Raw genomic sequence first — 22,564 nt, 5'->3', positions numbered from 1 at the left:
AAAGGAAATTAGTATTAGTAAAAAAAGTGCTGGAGAAATTAGTGGGCCTGAAAGCCGATAAATCCCCAGGGCCTAATAATCTGCATCCCAGAGTACTAAAAGAGGTAGCCATGGAAATAGTGGATGCATTAGTTGTCATCTTCTAAAATTCTATAGATTATGGTACAGTTCCTGCAGATTGGAGGGTAGCAAATGTAACCCCACTATTTAAAAAAGGCAGAGAGAAAACAGGGAACTACAGATCGGTTAGCCTAACATCAGTAGTGGGGAAAATGCTAGAGTCTATTATAAAGGATGTGATAACAGGACACTTAGAAAATATCAACAGGATTAGACAAAGTCAACATGGATTTATGAAAGGGAAATCATGTTTGACAAACCTACTGGAGTTTTTTTTTTTTTTGAGGACGTAACTGGTAGGATAGGTAAGGAAGAACCAGGGGGTGTGGTGTATTTGGATTTTCAGAAGGGCTTTGATAAAGTCCCACCTAAGAGGTTAGTGTGCAAAATTAAAGCACATGGGATAGGGAGTAATATACTGTCATGGATTGAAAATTGGTTAACAGACAGGAAACAGAGTTTGTAGGAATGAACGGGTCTTTTTCGGGGTGGCAGGCAGTGACAGTGGGGTACCGCAGGGATCAGTGCTTGGGCCCCAGCTATTCACAATATATATCAATGATTTGGATGAGGGAACCAAATGTAATATTTCCAAGTTTACTGAGGACACAAAACTAGGTGGGATTGTGAATTGTGAAGAGGATGCAAAGAGCCTTCAAGGCGATTTGGACAAGTTGAGTGAATGGGCAAATACATGGCAGGTGCAGTATAACGTGGATAAATGTGAAGTTATCCACTTCGGAAGGAAAAACTGAAAGGCAGAGTATTATTTAAACGGTGATAGATTGGGAAATGTTGATGTACAAAGGGCCGAATGGCCTACTCTTGCTCCTATTTTCTATGGGAACAGGGTACTGAGTTAGACGATCAGCCATGATCATTTTGAATGGCGGAGCAGGCCCAAAGGGCCTACTCTTGCTCCTATTTTCTATGTTTCTACGTTTAAAGGGACCTGGGTGTCCTTGTACACCAGTCACTGAAAGCAAACATGCAGGTGCAGCAAGCAGTTAAGGCGGCAAATGGTATGTTGGCCTTCATTGCAAGAGGAATTGAGTACAGGAGCAAGGATATCTTACTGCGGTTATGCAGGGCCTTGGTGAGACGACTCCTGGAGTATTGGGTCAGGAGACCAAAACTGCACACAAGAAAAGATATACTTGCCATAGAGGGAGTGCAGCAAAGGTTCAGCAGACTGATTCCTGGGATGGCAGGACTGTCGTATGAGGAGAGATTGGGTCGACTAGGCAATTATTCACTAGAGTTTAGAAGAATGAGGGGATCTCATTGAAACGTATAACATTCTGACAGGGCTAGACAGGCTGTATGCAGGGAGAACATTTCCTCTGGCTGGGGGGGTCTAGAATGAGGGGGTCACAGTCTCAGGATATGGACTGAGATGAGAAATTTCTTCAATCAGAGGGCGGTGAACCTGTGGAATTCTCTATCTAGGAAGGCTGTGCAGGCCAAGTCACTAAATATATTTAAGAAGGAGATAGTTAGATTTCTAGACACAAAAGGCATCAAGGGGTATGGGGAGAGAGCAGGAATATGGTATTGAGATAGAGGATCAGCCATGATCATATTGAATGGCGGAACAGGCTTGAAGGGCCGAATGGCCCACTCCTGCTCCTTTTTTCTATGTTTCTACATCCTCTCCAAGGCCTTGACATCCTTCCTAAAGTGTGGTGCTCAGAATTGAACACAATACTCCAGCTGAGGCCTAACCAGTGTTTTACAAAAGGTTTAGCATCACTTCCTTGCTTTTGTATTCTATGCCTCTTAATAAAGCCCAGGATCCCGTATGCTTTTTTTTTTAAAAAAACAGCCTTCTCAACTTGTCCTGCCACCTTCAAAGACTTGCGTATGTGCATCCCCCAGGTCTCTGTTCCTGCACTCCCTTTAAAATTGTACCATTTAGTTTTAATTGCCTCTCCTCATTCTTCCGACCAAAATGCATCACTTCACACTTCTCTGCCTTAAAATTTCATCTGCCATGCATCTGCCTATTTCACCCGTCTGTCTATGTCCCCCTGAAGTCTGTTACTATCCTCCACATTATTTACTACATTTCCGAGGTTCAAGTCAACTGCAAACTTTGAAATTATACCCTCTATACCCAAGTCCAGGTCATTAATATATCAAAAAGAGCAGTGATCCTAATACTTCACCACTGCATTTGCAAGCCTCCAGTACTCTGCCATGCCCTCTACCTCCACAAGATGGTCTTTTTTGTCCCTAATCGGTCCCATGCTTCCTTTGACTACCTTTTACTATTTATATCTTTATAAGAGACTTTTGGGTTCCCTTTTATGTTAGCTGCTAATCCATTCTCATACTGTTTTGCCCCTCATTCCCTTTTTTAGATCTCCTCTGTACTTTCTATATTCAGCCTGGTTCTCTACTGTATTATGAACCATACATTCATCATAAGCCTCCTTTTTCGGTTTCATTTTAAACTCTATATCTTTAGTCATCCAGGGAGCTCTAGCTTTGGACGTCCTTCGTTTCCCCCTAGTAGGGATATGCCCGCTCTGTACCTGAACCAACTCCTCCTATGAAGCACCTTGGGACATTTTACTACATTAAAAGGCGCTCTATAAATGCAAGTTGTTATATTTAACCAGATTCCTTCCATTTCTCTAGTTTATAGTTTTAGGGGGAAAGTTTGCAAAAGCCACAGTGGAAAAGGAGATAAGAAATGGGGCTATGTTCTACTGTTACATACAAAAAATTATAAACTTGACAGAATAGTCAATATTAGATTTCTAATCATTCACCCACCAACTAAAAATCATGTGTTATAGTCTCTCATTGAAGACAAGGGGTCATTATGGACGGTATCGACAAATCAAAAGCATTACCGGTCCAGTAACATATGCAGGCTACATGGAGTATATTAGCATAATCACAACTTACTTCGCGCACAGATAGTGACTGCATTTGACCAGCAAGTGCATACAGTGTACGGCGACAACTCCCAAGACAACCAGGCTGATGGGACCGAGCTGTGGACCAATAGAAAGGGGAATTAAAACCTTAATTTATACACCAGCCTCATACCTGTGTGCAAGTGCCATGAGATTTACAATCTATTCAGGTATATCCTCAAATCTCCAATACAGTCTATTTGAGCAAGCATTTTAGGGGCAACACAATTTGAGGACCAACAGAACCAGAGGAGAAAGATGTAAATTTAATCCCCAACATTGCTCAGTGCCCATTCTGAACAGTACCAGGCACAAGCTATTGGATAAACTAATAGTTTGCCCTATCTCTCAGTACTGATTCTGTCACTTGGAAAGGCATGGTTTAATCAGGGATAGTCAGCATGGATTTGTTCAGGGAAGGTCATGCCTTACAAATCTGATTGAATTCTTTGAGGAAGTGACAAGGAGGATTGATGAGGGTAGTGCAGTGGATGTTGTCTACATGGATTTTAGTAAGGTATTTGACAAGGTCCCACATGGCAGGCTGGTCAGATAGGTAAAAGCCCATGGGATTCAGGGAAATGTGGTGAATTGGATCCAAAATTGGCTCAGTAACAGGAAACAAAGGGTAAAAGTCGCTGGATGTCTTTGCGAATGGAAATCCATTTCCAGTGGTGTGCCACAGGGCTCAGTGTTGGGTCCCTTGCTGTGTGATATATATTAATGATTTGGACTTGAATGTAGGGGGCATGATTGCAAATTTGCAGACGACACAAAAATTGGTGTAGTTGATAGTGAAGAGGATAGCTGTAGACTCCAAGAAGATATCAATGGGTTGGTGGAGTGGGCGGAAAAGTGGCAAATGGAGTTCAACCCGGAGAAGTGTGAGGTAATGCACTTAGGGAGAGTAAAAGGGGATACGCAGTAAACGGGAATATATTGAGGGATAGAGGAAGTAAGAGATCTTGGAGTGCATGTGCACAGGTCCCTGAAGGTGGCAGTACAGGTAGATAAGGTTGTGAAGAAGGCATACGGAATGCTCTGTTATTAGCCGAGGTATAGAATACAAAAGCAGGGATGTAATGATGGAATTGTATAAAACGCTGGTAAGGCCACAGCTGGAGTGTTGTGCGCAATTCTGGTCAGCACATTAAAGGAAGGACATAATTGCTCTGGAGAGAGTGCAGAGAAGATTTACAAGAATGTTGCCAGGGTTGAAAATTGCAGCTACGAGGAGACGTTGAATAGGCTGGGGGTGTTTTCCTTGGAGCAGAGGAGGCTGAAGGGTGACTTGATTGAGGTGTACAAAATTATGAGGGGCCTAGATAGGAAGTAACTGTTTCCCCTAGCGGAGAGTTCAAGAACTAGAGGACATAGATTTAAGCTGATTGGCGGAAGGATTAGAGGGGACATGAGGAAAAACTTTTTTTACCCAGAGGGTGGTGGGTGTATGGAATTTGCTGCCTGAATTGGTGGTAGAGGCAGGGACCCTCAACTCTTAAGAAGTACCTGGACCTGCACCTAAAGTGCTGTAAGCTGCAGGGCTACGGACCGGGTGCTGGAAGGTCGGATTAGAACGGGCACCTGGTTATTCTTCGAGCCGGCACGGACATGATGGGCCGAATGGGCCCCTTCTGTGCTGTATCTTTTCTATGGCTCTACGGTTCTAACGGCTGAAGGGAAAAAGGGATACGGTCTCAGGATCATGTTGGTTTGATTCCTCACCATTCACTTTTTTTGTGGCCAAGTTTCCATAAACATTACAACAGAGAAACAGGCCATTCGGCCCAACAAGTCCGTGTCTGTGCTCCACGCAAACAAATACTTTTAAGAACAAGTATCCTGGAAATTAAAATTTGCATTTTTACTCTCTGCCAGCCTTAATCGCTTTGTTGTGGCAGTGGGGGCTAGTAGATCTGGAGAAACAGGCTTAGACAGACAAATGGGAGGTAACATTAGCATCAAAATGCTAACAAATGACCATCCCAAGCAAGTGGCCCAGTCACCAATGCCAAATACCTCTTCCACCATCTACAAGGCTCAATCGTGGATGGGTGCAGTTGCAACACTTAAAGCTCAATGCCATCCAAGTCTGCTTGATTGGCACCCCTGCCATTAGACTCAATATCCACCCCCCCCCATTGGCATACTGTGGCTGCAATATATACTACCTGCAGGATGCACTGAGGCAACTCATTAAGCTTACTGATAACACCTCTTAAGCACTGTGACCTCTACTACCAAGAAGGAAGAATAGCAAGATCATGGGAATACCACTGCTCCCACATTCCTCTTCATGTAATCATTGCTGGAAATCCCTGCTAAGCACTATTGGCACAAAGACTGCAGCAGTTCAAGGCTCACCACCTCCTCCAAGAGGCAACTACGGATGTACAATGAAGGCAGCTATGCCAGTGTCACCCACATCATCAACAAATAAAGTTGGAGAATTGGTTGGGCAAAGAGTTTAGGATGGGAGGTTGGAAAGGAAGAATGGTAGCAGTTTGAAATAAGCAAGTAGAGTAGAACTAGCTAGAATTAATAAGTGATTGTGGGAATAAAATCAGGCTGTTATTTACAAATCTGGGATGCTGTGTTAAAAAGGATGGAGGTTGGAGAAACCAGAGAACAGAGGCTGGGATAGGGGCGAAAAAAAAAAATCTTGGTCAGGTACTGGAGCCTGGCAGGGCTAGGCCATGGAGACCAGGGGCATTAGAGATTCTAATGCTAGTTGAACCCTGTTATTCTCTTACCAAACACAAAGAATTTAAATACAATGGGGTAGAATTTCCACAAGGGGTTCTTCTGATCTTCTGAAGTTACAGAAGAACAGGAGAATTCCAGCGGAAATTCTAGCTCAGCATTCTCAACGTACAAACTGAGTTGCTCAATATGGAGATACCTTAGTCTTTGATGTTATTGGATTCAGCAGCTGTTACTTTTAATGAACACACTGACGCCTTTACTTCTTGTAAGTAAAGACAGTGTACTGCTTTCTCTCCTTCAAAAATGTTTGATTTCTGTGCTCTCCCTTTATACTTTCTTGTTGGCTCAATTCTCAAAACAATCTTATTTTCACATTTGGGTTACTATTTCCTTGTAACACCACATGGTAAATCATTCCCATTTCCTACCCTTCAAATTGAAAAAATTAATTTTTAAATATAGTTGAAGGAATTTTTGTTTCTTCCTGCAATGCAAGCCATAACCTTCCTACAACTTAAAACTTCAGTTACACATGGGCATGAAGGAACAGGGCAATTCAGCTTCTGCTCAGATCATAATTTCATTCTTGCCAGGACACCGTTTACAATCCCAACACATTTAGGAGTCAGCATTCTACCACTTTTTAAACACCAAGTCTGTGCTCAACATGTGCGGATGAAGTAGTTACCAAATAGGCAACACCATGAATCAAAATTTCAGTTTGATACAAAAAAAGTGAAAGCATCTCACCACAAGACCCGCATTCTTCACTGCCAGGGGAAGGCTAAGGAGCCCCGTCCCTATGTTGCCTTTAATTAAGTGAATTAATGTCTCAGTACACCTGAAATGTAAACAAAAATGTCAGTTAACAAATACTGTTTCCATACTGTTCAGCTTACACTGATCCTACACCTAAGTCCTAAGCTTAGGTCTCTGAACCACGGACAGAACCAGAATGCAAGAGCAAACAGCAGTTGTGTGGCTCTTTGCCGATTTCAGCACACCACACAGATCATACAATACTATAGAACAGAATTCAAGCTACATGAGTTCCTTGTTAACTCTTTCTAAACAACCTTCAATGCATTAACATTCACAGACCAGTCTGAATCCAAGAGTCTTGATTGCACAGTCAAACCATATCCTCATCACCTATGAGTTAGTGGTACATCACCCCAATTTCAAACCAGTTAACCACGTCCGTCTCCAAGCATAGCCCTGAACACAGTCTGATGTATTTAAAATTTCCCAATAATGTTTAATGGATCCTGCACGGTGACAAACAAGAGATGCAAAGAGAAGAAAAGTATTCCTACCTGAAACGTGGGACAGGTAACTAGTATACTGAAAGCACAAACAGCAAGAACTTTGTTTAAAAAGCTTACAGCACTTACGTTGTGCCATTTCTTTCACTTAGACGCCGATACGTTCCAAAATTAACAGGTGATCTTGCAGAAATATCAGACGAAGAGCTCAAGCTATTATGGTCTGGGCTGTTTTCTGTGGAGCTGTAATCGTTGTAATCTTCATTCTTTAGCTTTGTGGTTGACATGATGGGAGTTCAACACCTGTGGAAAAATGTCGAAATTTCAAAATAGCTCTGCAGAATGTGTGGCTTTTAATTATAGAGTTACCCGAAAAAAAGTTACCAGAGATACTGTTCTCCCAGCAAGCAATACATTAATGATGCAATTAGATTTTGTTTCATACAGAGTTAAAAATGCAGTGTACAATGTAATTTATTTATTTTAGTATCAATGTCCCATTTCAGATCGTCACTGAAAGACGAGTTTACAAATCCTGGCCATCGCCAAGACAACCTTACACAACACATTATCTACCAACCTGGAACGACATCACTGTTTTTCAGTGAGACACTATGTTGACATCAATTTCCCCTCCTGATTACTCTAAAGACCAGTTATCGTTCTTCACTCACTAAAGGGGTTTCCCATATCTTCCTACAAGAATGTTTATGCTCTGTACAAAAGCAGTAATCTTCCAGCACAACCCATTTCTAGTTCCAACAGCGCATGCCATCCAACAATATGCGTCGTTGCGGCCAGGAAACCCGGCAGAACCTCATTTAAATTTTCTGTCCCAGTTTTCCGGCCGGCCGGCAGCCAACCAGATTGAAAGTCTGCGGAAAGGCCTGTGGCTCAAGGCCGCAGCCGGGGACTAAAGAGAGGAATCAGGCCTGGGGAGGTGATCACGAGGAGGGAAGCAGGTTTGTCTGGTATACTGGGGGGGGGGGGGGGGTTGGGCGGAAGAGCTCTCCTGCTCCTCCTGGCCCACACTAAATGCTGTAAAGGCACTTACCTGCTGGGTCCGGCCGGTCATTGGCACCTTCCTCTAGCTGCCGGACTCCCCGAGCCCTGGGAAATCCAGCCCGCAGCTGTAAAATTTAAAGCACTGCTAAAATTTGAGGCATACAGCCTCATTAAAATATTTAAATTACAGACCCACTTCTGGAGAACAGGTTAGTTGCCCACTCTCCAACAACCAGAGAGTCGGTTTCCGATTTTTGAAATTTTAACCCACCAACCCACTGCAACCCCCCACACCGTCTATACTGGGGGTTAAAAGTGACCCCACAAAGTACAAAATGACCATTTGTTTCCTTTACTACAAAAACATCCTCAAGCCACATGTACAATCAATGCAAGATTTATGAACTCTCTCACTTTTAAAATTGTTTTTTGTACAATTTCCTTTGCCAACCACACCCATTATCACATGGATCAATAAATGCTGAACAAGTTATGCCCTTTTAAGTAAGCTCTATGACTAAAGGAGAAAATTTGTAAGTGATCATTTATCATAAAAAGGATCAGGTCAGCATGTAGTAATTAAGGCAAATTGGGCACGGAGGCACATCTGGAGGGCACTGGATTACAATTAGTCTCACTCCCCTGCTCTTTCTCCATAGCCCTGCAAATTTTTACCCTTCAAGTATTTATCTAACTCCCTTTTGAAAGTTATTATTGAATCTGCTTCCACCCCCTTTCAGGCAGTGCATTCCAAATCATTACAACTCGCTGTGTAAAAGAAATGTTGCCTCATGTCACGTTTGGCTCTTTTGCCGATGACCTTAAAGCTGTGTCCTCTGGTTACCAACCCTTCTGCCACTGAAAACACTTTCTCCTTATTTACTCTATCAAAACCATTCATGATCTTGAACGCCTGTATCAAATCTCCCCTTAACCTTCTCTGTTCTAAGGAGAACAACCCCAGCTTCTCCAGTCTCTCCAAATAACTACAGTGTCTCATCCCTGGAACCATTCTAGTAAATCTCTTCTGCACCCTTTCCAAGGCCTTGACATCTTTCCTAAAGTGTGGTGCCCAGAATTGAACACAATATTCCATCTAAAGCAAGAGAGTTATGCTAAACCTTTCTAAAACACTGGCCTAACCAGTGTTTTAGAAAGGTTTAGCATAACTCCCTTGCTTTTGTATTTTTGTATGTATCTATGCCTGTATTTATAAAGCCCAGGATCCCAATTGCATTTTTAACAGCCTTCTCAACTTGTCCGGCCAGCTTCAAAGATTTGGGTATGTGCACCCCCAAGTCTCTCTGTTCCTGCACCCCCTTTAAAAATTGTACCATTTAGATTATTTTGCTTCTCCTCGTTCTTCCTACCAAAATGCATCACTTCACGCTTCTCTGCGTGAAATTTCATCTGCCATGTGTCTGCCCATTTCACCTGTCTATGTCCTCCTGAAGTCTGTTACTATCCACATTGTTTATTACATTTGAGACATCTGCAAACTTTGAAATTATACCCTCTATACCCAGGTCATTAATATATATCAAAAACACCAGTGGTCCTAATACTGACCCCTGGGTAACACCACTGTATACTTCCCTCCAGTCTGAAAAACAATCTTACACTACTACACTCTGCTTTCTGTCCCCTAAACAATTTTGCAAATACACTGTCACTGTCCCTTTAATCCCATAAGCTTTAATTTTGCTAACAAGTCTATTATATGGTACTTTATCAAATGCCTTTTGAAAGTCCATATACACATCAACCGCACTACCCTCATCAACCATCTCCATTACTTGAAAGAACTCAAGCAAGTTAGTCAAACACGATTTTCCTTTAACAAATACGTGCTGATTTTCATTTATTAGCCCATACTTTCCAAAGTGCCAATTAATTTTGTCCTGGATTATTGTCTCAAAGTTTTCCCACAACCAACGTTAGGCTGACTGGCCTGCAAGTACCGGGTTTATCCCTCTTGCCTTTTTTGAACAGGGGTGTAACATTTGCAATCCTCCAGCACTGACCCGTTATCTAATGAAGATTGGAAGGTGGTGACCAGAGCCTCTGCAATTTCCACCCTTCCTTCCCTAGGATGCATCCCACCTGGACCGGGTGACTTTTATACTTTTGAGTATTGCCAATCTTTTAAGGACCTCCTCTTTATCTATTTTTATCCTATCCAGTATCACTACTACCTCCCCCTTTACTGCTGCAATGGCAGCATCCTCTTCCCTAGTGAGGACGGATGCGAAGTATTCATTTAGTACCTCAGCCATGCCCTCTGCCTCCACAAGATCTCCTTTTTTATCCCTAATCAGTCCCACGCTTCCTTTGACTACCCTTTTACTACTTATAAAAGGAAACTCAAAAGTCTGTCATAAACATATATGTTAGCCTCTAATCTATTCTCATACTCTCTTTGCCCCTCATTCCCTGTTTTAAGATTTCTACTGTACTTTCTGTATTCAGCCTGGCTCTCTACTGTATTATGAACCTTACATTAGTCATATACGTCATAAGCAACATAAGAAATAGGAGTAGGCCGTACAGCCACCCGAGCCTTATCCGCCATTCAATAAGATCATGGCTGATTTTCTACCTCAACTCCACTGTCCCACCCTATCCCCATATCCCTTGATTCTCAGTGTCCAAAAATCTAGCAATCTCAATCTTGAATATACTCAACCACTGAGCAACCACAGCCCTCTGGGGTAGAGAATTCCAAAGATTCACAACCGTCTGAAGAAATTTCTCATCTCGTTCCTAAATGGCCGACCTCTTATCTTGAGACTATGACCCCTAGTTCTAGACTCTCCAACCAGGGGAAACAGCCTCAGCATCTATCCTGTCAAGTCCTCTAAGAATTTTATACGTTTCAATGAGAACACCTCATTCTTCTAAACTCCAGAGAATTTAGGCCCATTTTACTCAATCTCTCCTCATATGATTGCAGCATGACCGCCTTACTCTTATACTCCAACCCCCTTGCAATAAAGGCTAACATACCATTTCTGACAATAGGTCATCAGCCTGAAACGGTTAACTGTTTCTTTCTCCACAGATGCGGCTTCAATTGCTGAGTGTTTCCAGCATTTTCTGTTTTTAATCTAACATACCATTTGCCTTTCTAATTGCTTGCTGTACCTGCATGCTAACTTAGCGATTTGCATACAAGGACACCCAAATTCCTCTGACTACCAGCATTTCTTAGTCTCTCACTTTTTAAAAAAATATTTGGCTTTTCTATTCTTCCTACCAAAGTGGATAATTTCATATTGCCCCACATTAGACGCCATCTGCCACCTTCTCGCCCATTCACGTAACCTGTCAATATCCCTTTGCAGCCTCCTTGCGTCCTTCTCACAGTTTACTTTCCCACCTAGTTTTGTGTCATCAGCAAACTTTGATACATTATGCTCAGTCCCTTCATCTAAGTCATTGATATATATTGTAAACAGCTGAGGCACAAGCACTGATTCATGCGGCACCCCACTAGTTACAACCTGCCAACCTGTTTTCTGTCTCTGTTTTCTATCTGTTAACCAATCCTCAATCCATGCTAATATATTAGCCTCAATCCCATGAGCCCAAATCTTGTGTAACAACCTCTTGTGTGGCATTTTATTGAATGCCTTTTGAAAAGCCACTGGTTCCTCCTTATCTACCTTGCTAGTTACACCCTCAAAAATTTTTAAGATTTGTCAAACACGATAAAACCATGTTGACTCTGCCTAATCACATTACAATTTTCTAAGTGCCCTGTTACTACGTCCTTACTACTGATGTCAGGCTAACTGGCCCATAGTTCCCCGTTTTCTCTCTCCCTCCCTCCTTTCTTTCTTGAATAGCAGGGTTACATTTGCTACCTTCCAATCCATGGGAACTGTTCTAGAATCTAGGGAATTCTGGAAGATCAAAACCAATGCATCCAATATCCCTGCAGCCACCTCTTTTAAAACCCTAAGATGTAGGTCATCAGGTCCAGGTAATTTGTCAGCTTCTAGTCCCTTTCATTTCTACAGTATTTTTTTCTTTACCAATCCTAATTACTTTACTCTCAGTAGACCCTTGGTTCCCCACTATTTCCAGTATGTTTTTTGTGTCTTCTACTGTGAAGACAGATACAAAATATTCGTTTAATGTCTCTGCCATTTCCTTATTCCCCATTATAATTTCTCCTGTCCCTGCATCTAAGGAACCCACGTTTACTTTAGCCAATTGCTTCCATTTTATAAACTTCCTTTTTCTGTTTCATTTCAATCTCTATATCTTTAGTCATCCTGGGAGCTCTAGCTATGGATGCCCTTCCTTTCCCTCTAATAGGAAGTGTCTACTTTGTACCCAAACCAACTCCTCCAAGAAGGCCTCTCATTGTTTTGCCTGCCAATTTTTGATTCCAATCCACCTATGCAAGCTCAGTGTTAAAGAAAACGGAAATCAGAAAATGAAATCAGGCTCAAGTAAAACACAAAATCAGACAACAAAGTCTTCATTAAAATAAATGAAGGATAGGTGACCTGCATATCACAAAGTTCTTATCTTTCATGGATATAAATTTGAACACAAGGACTTCAGAATATCAGACATTAGTGAGAAGATCCTCAGCTGTTAAAAGCATCGTACTAGTATCTCAAAAGGCTAGAAATCGCACAATAGGCCTGGCTAAGTAAAATCCTCATACTATCAAATTAATTCTGACATGTAATAGGCCACCCCACTTTCAATGGCTTAATCCACTTACATTACAATGTCCTTGCTAACACAATTCAGTGAACAGCCAGTTGTCGTGGTGCATATAGGCACCAATGATATAGGTAAAAAACAGGATGAGATCCTACAAGCTGAATTTAGGGAGTTAGGAGTTAAACTAAAGAGTAGGACCTCAAAGGTAGTAATCTCAGGATTGCTACCAGTGCCACGGGTTAGTCAGAGTAGGAATGACAGGATAGCTAAGATGAATACGTGGCTTGAGAGATGGAGCAAGAGGGAGGGATTCAAATTCCTGGGCCATTGGAACCGGTTCTGGGGGAGGTGGGACCAGTACAAATTGGACGGTCTGCATCTGGGCAGGACTGGAACCAATGTCCTAGGGGGAGTGTTTGCCAGTGCTGTTGGGGAGGGTTTAAACTAATGTGGCAGGGGGATGGGAACCGATGCAGGAAGTCAGTGGGAAATAAAGTGGTGACAGAAACAAAAGGCAGTAAGGGAGAGTGCACAGAACATGACCGGACAGATGGTCTGAGAAAGCAGGGCAAAGACCAAGGGAAGTCTAGATTAAACTGCATTTATTTCAATGCAAGAAGTCTGATGGGCAAGGCAGATGAACTCAGGGCATGGATGGGTACATGGGACTGGGATGTTATAGCTATTACTGAAACATGGATAAGGGAGGGGCAGGACTGGCAGCTCAATGTTCCAGGGTACAGATGCTATAGGAAAGATAGAGCAGGAGGTAAGAGAGGAGGGGGAGTTGCGTTCTTGATTAGGGAGAACATCACGGCAGTAGTGAGAGGGGATATATCCGAGGGTTCGCCCACTGAGTCTATATGGGTAGAACTGAAAAATAAGAAGGGAGAGATCACTTTGATCGGATTGTACTACAGACCCCCAAATAGTCAACGGAAAATTGAGGAGCAAATATGTAAGGAGATTACAGACAGCTGCAAGAAAAATAGGGTGGTAATAGTAGGGGACTAACTTTCCCAACATTGACTGGGACAGCCATAGCATTAGGGGCTTGATTGGAGAGAAATTTGTTGAGTGTATTCAGGAGGAATTTCTCATTCAGTATGTGGATGGCCCGACTAGAGAGGGGGCAAAACTTGACCTCCTCTTGGGAAATAAGGAAGGGCAGGTGACAGAAGTGTTAGTGAGGGATCACTTTGGGACCAGTGATCATAATTCCATTAGTTTCAAGATAGCTATGGAGAAGGATAGGTCTGGCCCAAAAGTTAAAATTCTAAATTGGGGAAAGGCCAATTTTGATGGTATTAGACAGGAACTTTCAGAAGTTGATTGGGAGAGTCTGTTGGCAGGCAAAGGGATGTCTGGTAAGTGGGAGGCTTTCAAAAGTGTGTTAACCAGGGTTCAGGGTAAGCACATTCCTTATAAAGTGAAGGGCAAGGCTGGTAGAAGTAGGGAACCTTGGATGACTCGGGAGATTGAGGCACTAGTCAAAAAGAAGGAGGCATATGACATGCATAGGCAGCTGGGATCAAGTGGATCCCTTGAAGAGTATAGAGATTGCCGGAGTAGAGTTAAGAGAGAAATCAGGAGGGCAAAAAGGGGATATGAGATTGCTTTGGCAGATCAGGCAAAGGTGAATCCAAAGAGCTTCTACAAATACATAAAGGGCAAAAGGGTAACTAGGGAGAGAGTAGGGCCTCTTAAGGATCAACAAGGTCATCTATGTGCGGAACCACAAGAGATGGGTGAGATCCTGAATGAATATTTCACATCGGTATTTACGGTTGAGAAAGGCATGGATGTTAGGGAACTTGGGGAAATAAATAGTGATGTCTTGAGGAGTGTACATATTACAGAGAGGGAGGTGCTGGAAGTCTTAACGCGCATCAAGGTAGATAAATCTCCGGGACCTGATGAAATGTATCCCAGGACGTTATGGGAGGTTAGGGAGGAAATTGCGGGTCCCCTAGCAGAGATATTTGAATCATCCACCGCTACAGGTGAGGTGCCTGAAGATTGGAGGGTAGCAAATGTTGTGCCTTTGTTTAAGAAGGGCGGCAGGGAAAAGCCTGGGAACTACAGACCAGTGAGCCTGACATCTGTAGTGGGTAAGTTGTTAGAGGGTATTCTGAGGGACAGGATCTACAGGCATTTGGAGAGGCAGGGACTAATTAGGAACAGTCAGCATGGTTTTGTGAGAGGAAAATCATGTCTCACGAATTTGATTGAGTTTTTTGAAGGGGTAACCAAGAAGATAGATGAGGGCTGTGCAGTAGACGTGGTCTACATGGACTTCAGCAAAGCATTTGACAAGGTACCGCAAGGTAGGTTGTTACATAAGGTTAAATCTCATGGGATCCAAGGTGAGGTAGCCAATTGGATACAAAATTGGCTTGACGACAGAAGACAGAGGGTGGTTGTAGAGGGTTGTTTTTCAAACTGGATGCCTGTGTCCAGCGGTGTGCCTCAGGGATCGGTGCTGGGTCCGCTGTTATTTGTTATTTATATTAATGATTTGGATGAGAATTTAGGAGGCATGGTTAGTAAGTTTGCAGATGACACCAAGATTGGTGGCATTGTGGACAGTGAAGAAGGTTATCTAGGATTGCAACGGGATCTTGATAAATTGGGCCAGTGGGCCGATGAATGGCAGATGGAGTTTAATTTAGATAAATGTGAGGTGCTGCATTTTGGTAGATCGAATCGGGCCAGGACCTACTCCGTTAATGGTAGGGCGTTGGGGAGAGTTATAGAACAAAGAGATCTGGGAGTACAGATTCATAGCTCCTTGAAAGTGGAGTCACAGGTGGATAGGGTGGTGAAGAAGGCATTCAGCATGCTTGGTTTCATTGGTCAGAACATTGAATGCAGGAGTTGGGATGTCTTGTTGAAGTTGTACAGGGCATTGGTGAGGCCACACTTGGAGTACTGTGTACAGTTCTGGTCACCCTATTATAGAAAGGATATTATTAAACTAGAAAGAGTGCAGAAAAGATTTACGAGGATGCTACCGGGACTTGATGGTTTGACTTACAGGGAGAGGTTAGACAGACTGGGACTTTTTTCCCTGGAGAGTAGGAGGTTAAGGGGAGATCTTATAGAAGTCTATAAAATAATGAGGGGCATAGATAAGGTCGATAGTCAAAATCTTTTCCCAAAGGTAGGGGAGTCTATAACGAGGGGGCACAGATTTAAGGTGAGAGGGGAGAGATACAAAAGGGTCCAGAGGGGCAATTTTTTCACTCAAAGGGTGGTGAGTGTCTGGAACGAGCTGCCAGAGGCAGTAGTAGAGGCGGGTACAATTTTGTCTTTTAAAAAGCATTTGGACAGTTACATGGGTAAGATGGGTATCGAGGGATATGGGCCAAGTGCAGGCAATTGGGACTAGCTTAGTGGTATAAACTGGGCGACATGGACATGTTGGGCCGAAGGGCCTGTTTCCATGTTGTAACTTCTATGATTCTATGATTCTATGAAATGTGGCACACTATAATGCAGGAAATTTAATTTGAAGTCCCCAGAAAACAGATCTACACTACAAGACAGACAGTGGCTTTACACAGCCAGATGCAAAGTCATTTCAGTGTTAACATTTCCAGAACCATTCTACTTTTGTCTCCGTACACCTTACATATGTTTTATATAGACTAGACGTCCCCATTGCAATCGTCACATGTACAGACATCAGTACCTCAATCTGCTCAAGGAGCCTCTGTTTACCAAGATCAGAACATAGTTAGGATTAAGTTATTAAAAATATCCAGCATCATTAGAATATTTTATATTCTCCTTACAGGTCTAAATTTTTTTCCCCTTCCCCTCCACAGCAAAGTCAAGAATCAATATGCCAGCAAAATGTGAGGGGCAGTCACGATTTTAATTGTTTATGGCTGAAGTTGAGAGTTTTTAAAATTGTTTGTTCTGGGTTTAAAATGCATTTAATGCAGCTGACCATTGTATTGTTTAAAAACTGGTGTAAATTACTCAAGACCTAACTGATTACTTAGCAGAAATCTACAAGTTTCACTTCATGCACAAAGTTCAGAACACGTATGAGTCAAAGGGTTTCCTCAAATTAACACGCGAGTACACCAGTGCATTTCAATTTGCTGCCACATTTGGAGAGAAAGAATTGAAATTTACTTAATAGAAAAAGGCCATTCTATGATTAAATCACTTTGGTAGATTCATTAATCTTACCAAAATACAAACAATGCAATATAACAATGCCAAGGTAGAGTTGGATGGTGCAACAAAATTCAAATATACTCAAAGCATATGCTCCAACAAATGAGTGCAGGACTCAGTAATCCAGATGGGGGGGGGGGGGGAGAAAGAGAAGAGGGCAAGGAGCCTATTGAACACACAAGACCAGTAGATACACAGTACATATTACTGCACTAATGGTGGAAAGTAGCAACTGAGCATATTTCGATGTAATCACCAAATGCCTTAAAAAAAATGGTACCAGCTCAAAACCATCCCTTACTCAATAGCTACCTCCATTTCATCTTGTTATTTTATCTAATAAAACTAATATTGAGATTTTAATGTATTCAGACAAGATTAATTGTGGATTAGAAATTCAGAAAAAAGGGAAAAGCTACAAATCTGGAATGAATTAAACAATTGGAGTTTGATGAAAGGTACACCTCCAAAACACCATCACCTATCCATTGTTTTCTGTAACTAAAAAAAAAATCATTTTACTAAATCTGGAGCTACATCTAAATTTTAAAAACGGATTTCCGCTTCTGTGGCCAACTAGGTAGTTTCAGCTGGGATTCACCAACAACAAAACAAATGTAGAGGGGTGAGGGCGGTAACTATAGGTCATCTTCACCCTTTCTCACTGCTAACTTTCTGCAGCGAGTTTAATGGGCTAATCAATACGCAAACCCAGCAAGTTCTTAGAAAAAAAGCCAAGGGAGGTGCCGGGGGTGGGAAGAGATGCTGTTTGTGCGAAGCAAACGGCGGAGCCGCATAAACCGAGCAGCAAATTCTGGAGATTCACAACTGACGGCGTATCTCTTAATTCACCCCCACCCCCTGAATTTGCTGGCCGATTTGCACATCACCATCAACCCCCCCGCCCCCCGCCCCCCACCCCCGCGCAAAGCGAGATTTGGCCCAGTTTTTATTTTAATCAGGACATCACATTCTCAGTAAACCCATCAGACAAACCAGCGGGCCTTCCCCGCCGAGACTCACGCCTTCGGGTGGGGGGAAAAGGTTCGCTCGACTCGGCTCGGCTCGGCTCCGGGTGTCCGAGCGGACTCCTGACCGCACTCACACCGGCTCAGTCCAGCCGCCAGCCCAAAGCACCGACCGGGGGGGGGGGGGGGGGGAGACAGCGGTCCTCCGACTCCTTCATTCATTCCGTAAAGCGCTTCATCTTCTCCCGGGGCCCCCGGTGCTGCTGCTTCTTCTTCCTCCTCGGCCCCTGTTTACCTCTAGTGCCGGTGCCGGTGTTTCTCTCACAGCCGCCTCCGCTGCCTCCGCTTGTAATTGAAAGCCAGCCTGACAGAAGGGTCACGTGATGCGCATTGTCACGTGCTGGTCAGCTGACCTGTTCGGGAGAGAGGGGGGAGGGGGAGAGAGGAGGGGGAGGGGAGGGAGAGAGGAGGGGGAGGGGGGGGGAGAGTGGGGGTGGGGGTGGGGAGAGTGGGGGTGGGGGAGGGGAGGGGGAGGGAGGCCTGCTAAGGGAGGGAGTCAAGGGGGGTCTTTAGGTGGGGATCTGCTGCCAGAAGGTGCCTTTTTTTGAGTAGCCCCAGTGTCACCTGACGGAAACAAAAAAATATTAAAGCATGTGCCAGGGCATCACAAATACAATAAACAAATAATTAAATAATATAGTTCCAGATTTTGCTGTGAGCGGTGAACGATGATGGATGATGAGGGAGTGAGGATGGGTGAGGGAGGGATGATGGGTGAGGGAGGGGATGATGATGAGGGAGGTGATGATGAGGGAGGGAGGGAGGGGATGATGATGAGGGAGGGAGGGAGGGGATGATGATGAGGGAGGGAGGGAGGGGATGATGGGGAGGGAGGGAGGGGATGATGATGAGGGAGGGAGGGAGGGGATGATGATGAGGGAGGGGATGATGATGAGGGAGGGGATGATGATGAGGGAGGGAGGGAGGGGATGATGATGAGGGAGGGAGGGAGGGGATGATGAGGGAGGGAGGGAGGGGATGATGAGGGAGGGAGGGGATGATGAGGGAGGGAGGGAGGGAGGGGATGATGAGGGAGGGAGGGGATGATGATGAGGGAGGGAGGGGATGATGATGAGGGAGGGAGGGAGGGGATGATGATGAGGGAGGGAGGGAGGGGATGATGATGAGGGAGGGAGGGAGGGGATGATGATGAGGGAGGGAGGGGATGATGATGAGGGAGGGAGGGGATGATGATGAGGGAGGGAGGGAGGGGATGATGATGAGGGAGGGAGGGAGGGAGGGGATGATGATGAGGGAGGGAGGGAGGGAGGGGATGATGATGAGGGAGGGAGGGAGGGGATGATGATGAGGGAGGGAGGGAGGGGATGATGATGAGCGAGGGAGGGAGGGGATGATGATGAGGGAGGGAGGGAGGGGATGATGATGAGGGAGGGAGGGAGGGAGGGGATGATGATGAGGGAGGGAGGGAGGGGATGATGATGAGGGAGGGAGGGGGGGATGATGAGGGAGGGAGGGGGGGATGATGAGGGAGGGAGGGATGATGAGGGAGGGAGGGATGGATGATGAGGGAGGGAGGGAGGGATGATGAGGGAGGGAGGGATGGAGAGGGAGGGATGGGAGAGATGGGGAGGGAGGGGGAGGAGCAGAGAGGTGGGGGGGGAGTGGGGAGGGGAACAGGAGTTCAATCAGGACAATCAATTTGTTTACCTGTAAGGGTGCCCCAGTGTCACCAAACAGAAACAACATCAATATGGCAAGTGCCCTCGGGCACCATTAATGTAATAAATGAATAATAGGTCAAAATTAAATAAACATGCCCAATAGAGCAACAGAAAAACACATCAACAATTACATTATTATAATATTATTGTTGGTATCTAAAATACATTCCATTCTCTGCAGCACTCACTGGTGTTTTCTTGATAGGAGAGACACTGAATTAGCAAGCCTGCTGAGCTTCACTGACCCAATATCTAATTTAAATATGAAAATGCTCAACTGGAGGAGGATTAATTTCAGTGAGTTAAAAAGGAATCTTCGCATCCATCTTCACTAGAGAAGAGGATGCTGTCACTGTAACAGTGAAGGAGGAGGTAGTAGCGATTTTGGATAGGATAAAAATAGATAAAGAGGAGGTACTTAAAAGATTGGCAGTACTCAAAGTAGAAAAGTCACCTAGTCCGGATGGGATGCATCCTAGGTTACTGAGGGAAGTAAGGGTGCAAATTGCGGAGGCCCTGGCCACGATCTTCCAATCCTCCCTCTCTCCCTGACCCCCATTTGCGAGTCGCTCCCCAGAATCCCGAACGCTCCCAACTCTGGAGCCCCCCATCATTCCCAGCACAGCTGTCAGTCCCAGCTCACGGCGGTGGGGGTGGGGGATGATGTCACGGAGCGGGTGGGGGGGGTGGGTACTGCTGCGATGATCTCCCGGACAGCTAGCAGCATTGCTGGGGAGATCTATATCCCATTTCAGGAGAATCCCAAGCAATCCGGGAGGGTGGGCAACCCTGGTTCCATTGGGCATTGCATGTTCCCTCTCCAGGGTCACCCGGGAACAGACAAGACCACAGAAGAGAGGAAGAAAGCTGCACTTTATTGACTGTACTGTTCTAGTTGAAGAAGTGTTGGCTCTTATATGGAACAGCAGGATAAACCGCTGAGGCCTGCTAACTTTAAAAACGATAGCAAGTGGCACAGAATGTGAATGCTGTGTCCTAAACTAGAAGAACAGGCTTGGGCTCATAAGTGGCAAGTAACATTCGTGCCAGATAAGTGCCAGGCAATGACCATCTCCAACAAGAGAGAGTCTAACCACCTCCCCTTGACATTCAACGGCATTACCATCGCCGAATCCCCCACCATCAACATCCTGGGGGTCACCATTGACCAGAAACTTAACTGGACCAGCCATCTAAATACTGTGGCTACAAGAGAAGGTCAGAGGCTGGGTATTCTGCGGCGAGTGACTCACCTCCTGACTCCCCAAAGCCTTTCCACCATCTACAAGGCACAAGTCAGGAGTGTGATGGAATACTCTCCACTTGCTTGGATGAGTGCAGCTCCAACAACACTCAAGAAGCTTGACACCATCCAGGACAAAGCAGCCCACTTGATTGGCACCCCATCCACCACCCTAAACATTCATTCCCTTCATCACCGGCGCACTGTGGCTGCAGTGTGTACCATCCACAGGATGCACTGCAGCAACTCGCCAAGGCTTCTTCAGCAGCACCTCCCAAACCCGCGACCTCTACCACCTAGAAGGACAAGAGCAGCAGGCACATGGGAACAACACCACCTGCACGTTCCCCTCCAAGTCACACACCATCCCGACTTGGAAATATATCGCCGTTCCTTCATCGTCGCTGGGTCAAAATCCTGGAACTCCCTTCCTAACAGCACTGTGGGAGAACCGTCACCACACAGACTGCAGCAGTTCAAGAAGGCGGCTCACCACCACCTTCTCAAGGGCAATTAGGGATGGGCAATAAATGCCAGCCTCGCCAGCGACGCCCACATACCATGAACGAATAAAAAAAAACATTTATTGCTCCTTCAATAAATAAGTTATTCCTGATATCAATTCTCTAATGCCATTTATATCCTCTGGATACTATATTGAGGTATTTTATTAATTCAAAATACACATCAGTTATTCAAGTGTGCTGCAATGCTCCATTACTGCATTATAGGGAACTCCTGATCTTCTGCCTCCTGCCCAGATCTGCTTGTGTGTAGCACAGACAGCTGCAGTAAAGCTCCCTCCACTTTGTCCTAATAATGTGCTTCACCTTCAGAAGAGCATCCATTACTTGCACCATACTTTGCAAGATACATAAAGTACAGTTCAAATATGATTCCAACAATATAGTTTCACATCGTGCATAATTACAGTTCATGACACTCTAGGGTGCCTCACTGCATTACAATCAATACAGCTTATTGATTACAGATTCATTACAGATACATTACATTTCATCAATTTGTATTTTACTTTCTGCCCAAGAGGGTTTTCCCCTGATTTCAGCCACTCAGTATACAATGGCAGGAAGGCTCTAAATGGTAGCCTTTCCCCACAGCACTGATCCTGTTTCATGTCTCTTAGTCTCAATCATAATCTGTTTTTTTGCGAACAATCTCTTTTGCTCCACAGTAGCCTACCACTTTAAAGGAAATGTGCTTCTCTGTTACAACTCTACTTTCCGTCACTGTTATCATGCTTAGTGAATGAGCAGGCTCTAGATTCAGTTTGTTTATGGGGTCAGCCACAGAAGAAAATCATTGCGAACATCATCTTCTGTTGAGTCCACCTTATCAACAGTCACACAGACCTCCAATCCAAAGCTTCCGAGTCAGCAATATCGTTCTTGCCTTGGCAGGTTATCAGCCCCTTCATCTTGACAGTCATCCCCTGTTCAAAACCACTGAGAACTAACCTGCTGAGGTGTAGCGTAATGCAACAGGCATTTTTAGAGTACCGAAAGCAAAAAGAAAAACTCTTCCGGTTTTAGAATACAATCTTATAATAATACAAAATAGTTATGTAATTTAGATTCACATATAAAAGCACATTTAACGAAGTGACTTTGCAAACACTTTACTGGATCTTGTAGCGAGCACACAAGCCGCCTGCAGAACCATTCTGCTGAAAAGGAAGTGAAACGATTAAACTAAT

At 44.3% G+C, this 22,564-nt stretch overlaps 1 protein-coding gene across 1 annotated transcript in view; it reads right to left on the bottom strand.

Moving 5' to 3' along the window:
- slc36a1 (solute carrier family 36 member 1) overlaps positions 1-18,248 on the bottom strand; it is a 60,898-nt gene extending 42,650 nt beyond the window's left edge. The window contains exons 1-4 of the mRNA XM_067996082.1: positions 18,161-18,248; positions 7,148-7,321; positions 6,504-6,594; positions 3,037-3,125 (exon numbers count right to left, since the gene is read on the bottom strand). Coding sequence (XP_067852183.1) covers positions 3,037-3,125; positions 6,504-6,594; positions 7,148-7,305 — 338 coding nt within the window. The 5' untranslated portion in view covers positions 7,306-7,321; positions 18,161-18,248. The remainder of the gene's footprint in view (positions 1-3,036; positions 3,126-6,503; positions 6,595-7,147; positions 7,322-18,160) is intronic.
- Positions 18,249-22,564: the final 4,316 nt, after the last annotated feature.

The sequence above is a fragment of the Heptranchias perlo genome, chromosome 14, assembly GCF_035084215.1.
Source record: "Heptranchias perlo isolate sHepPer1 chromosome 14, sHepPer1.hap1, whole genome shotgun sequence".
Lineage (NCBI taxonomy): Eukaryota > Metazoa > Chordata > Chondrichthyes > Hexanchiformes > Hexanchidae > Heptranchias > Heptranchias perlo.
The sequence above is the reverse complement of the archived record's forward strand: the minus strand, read 5'-3'. Positions and strand labels throughout refer to the sequence as shown.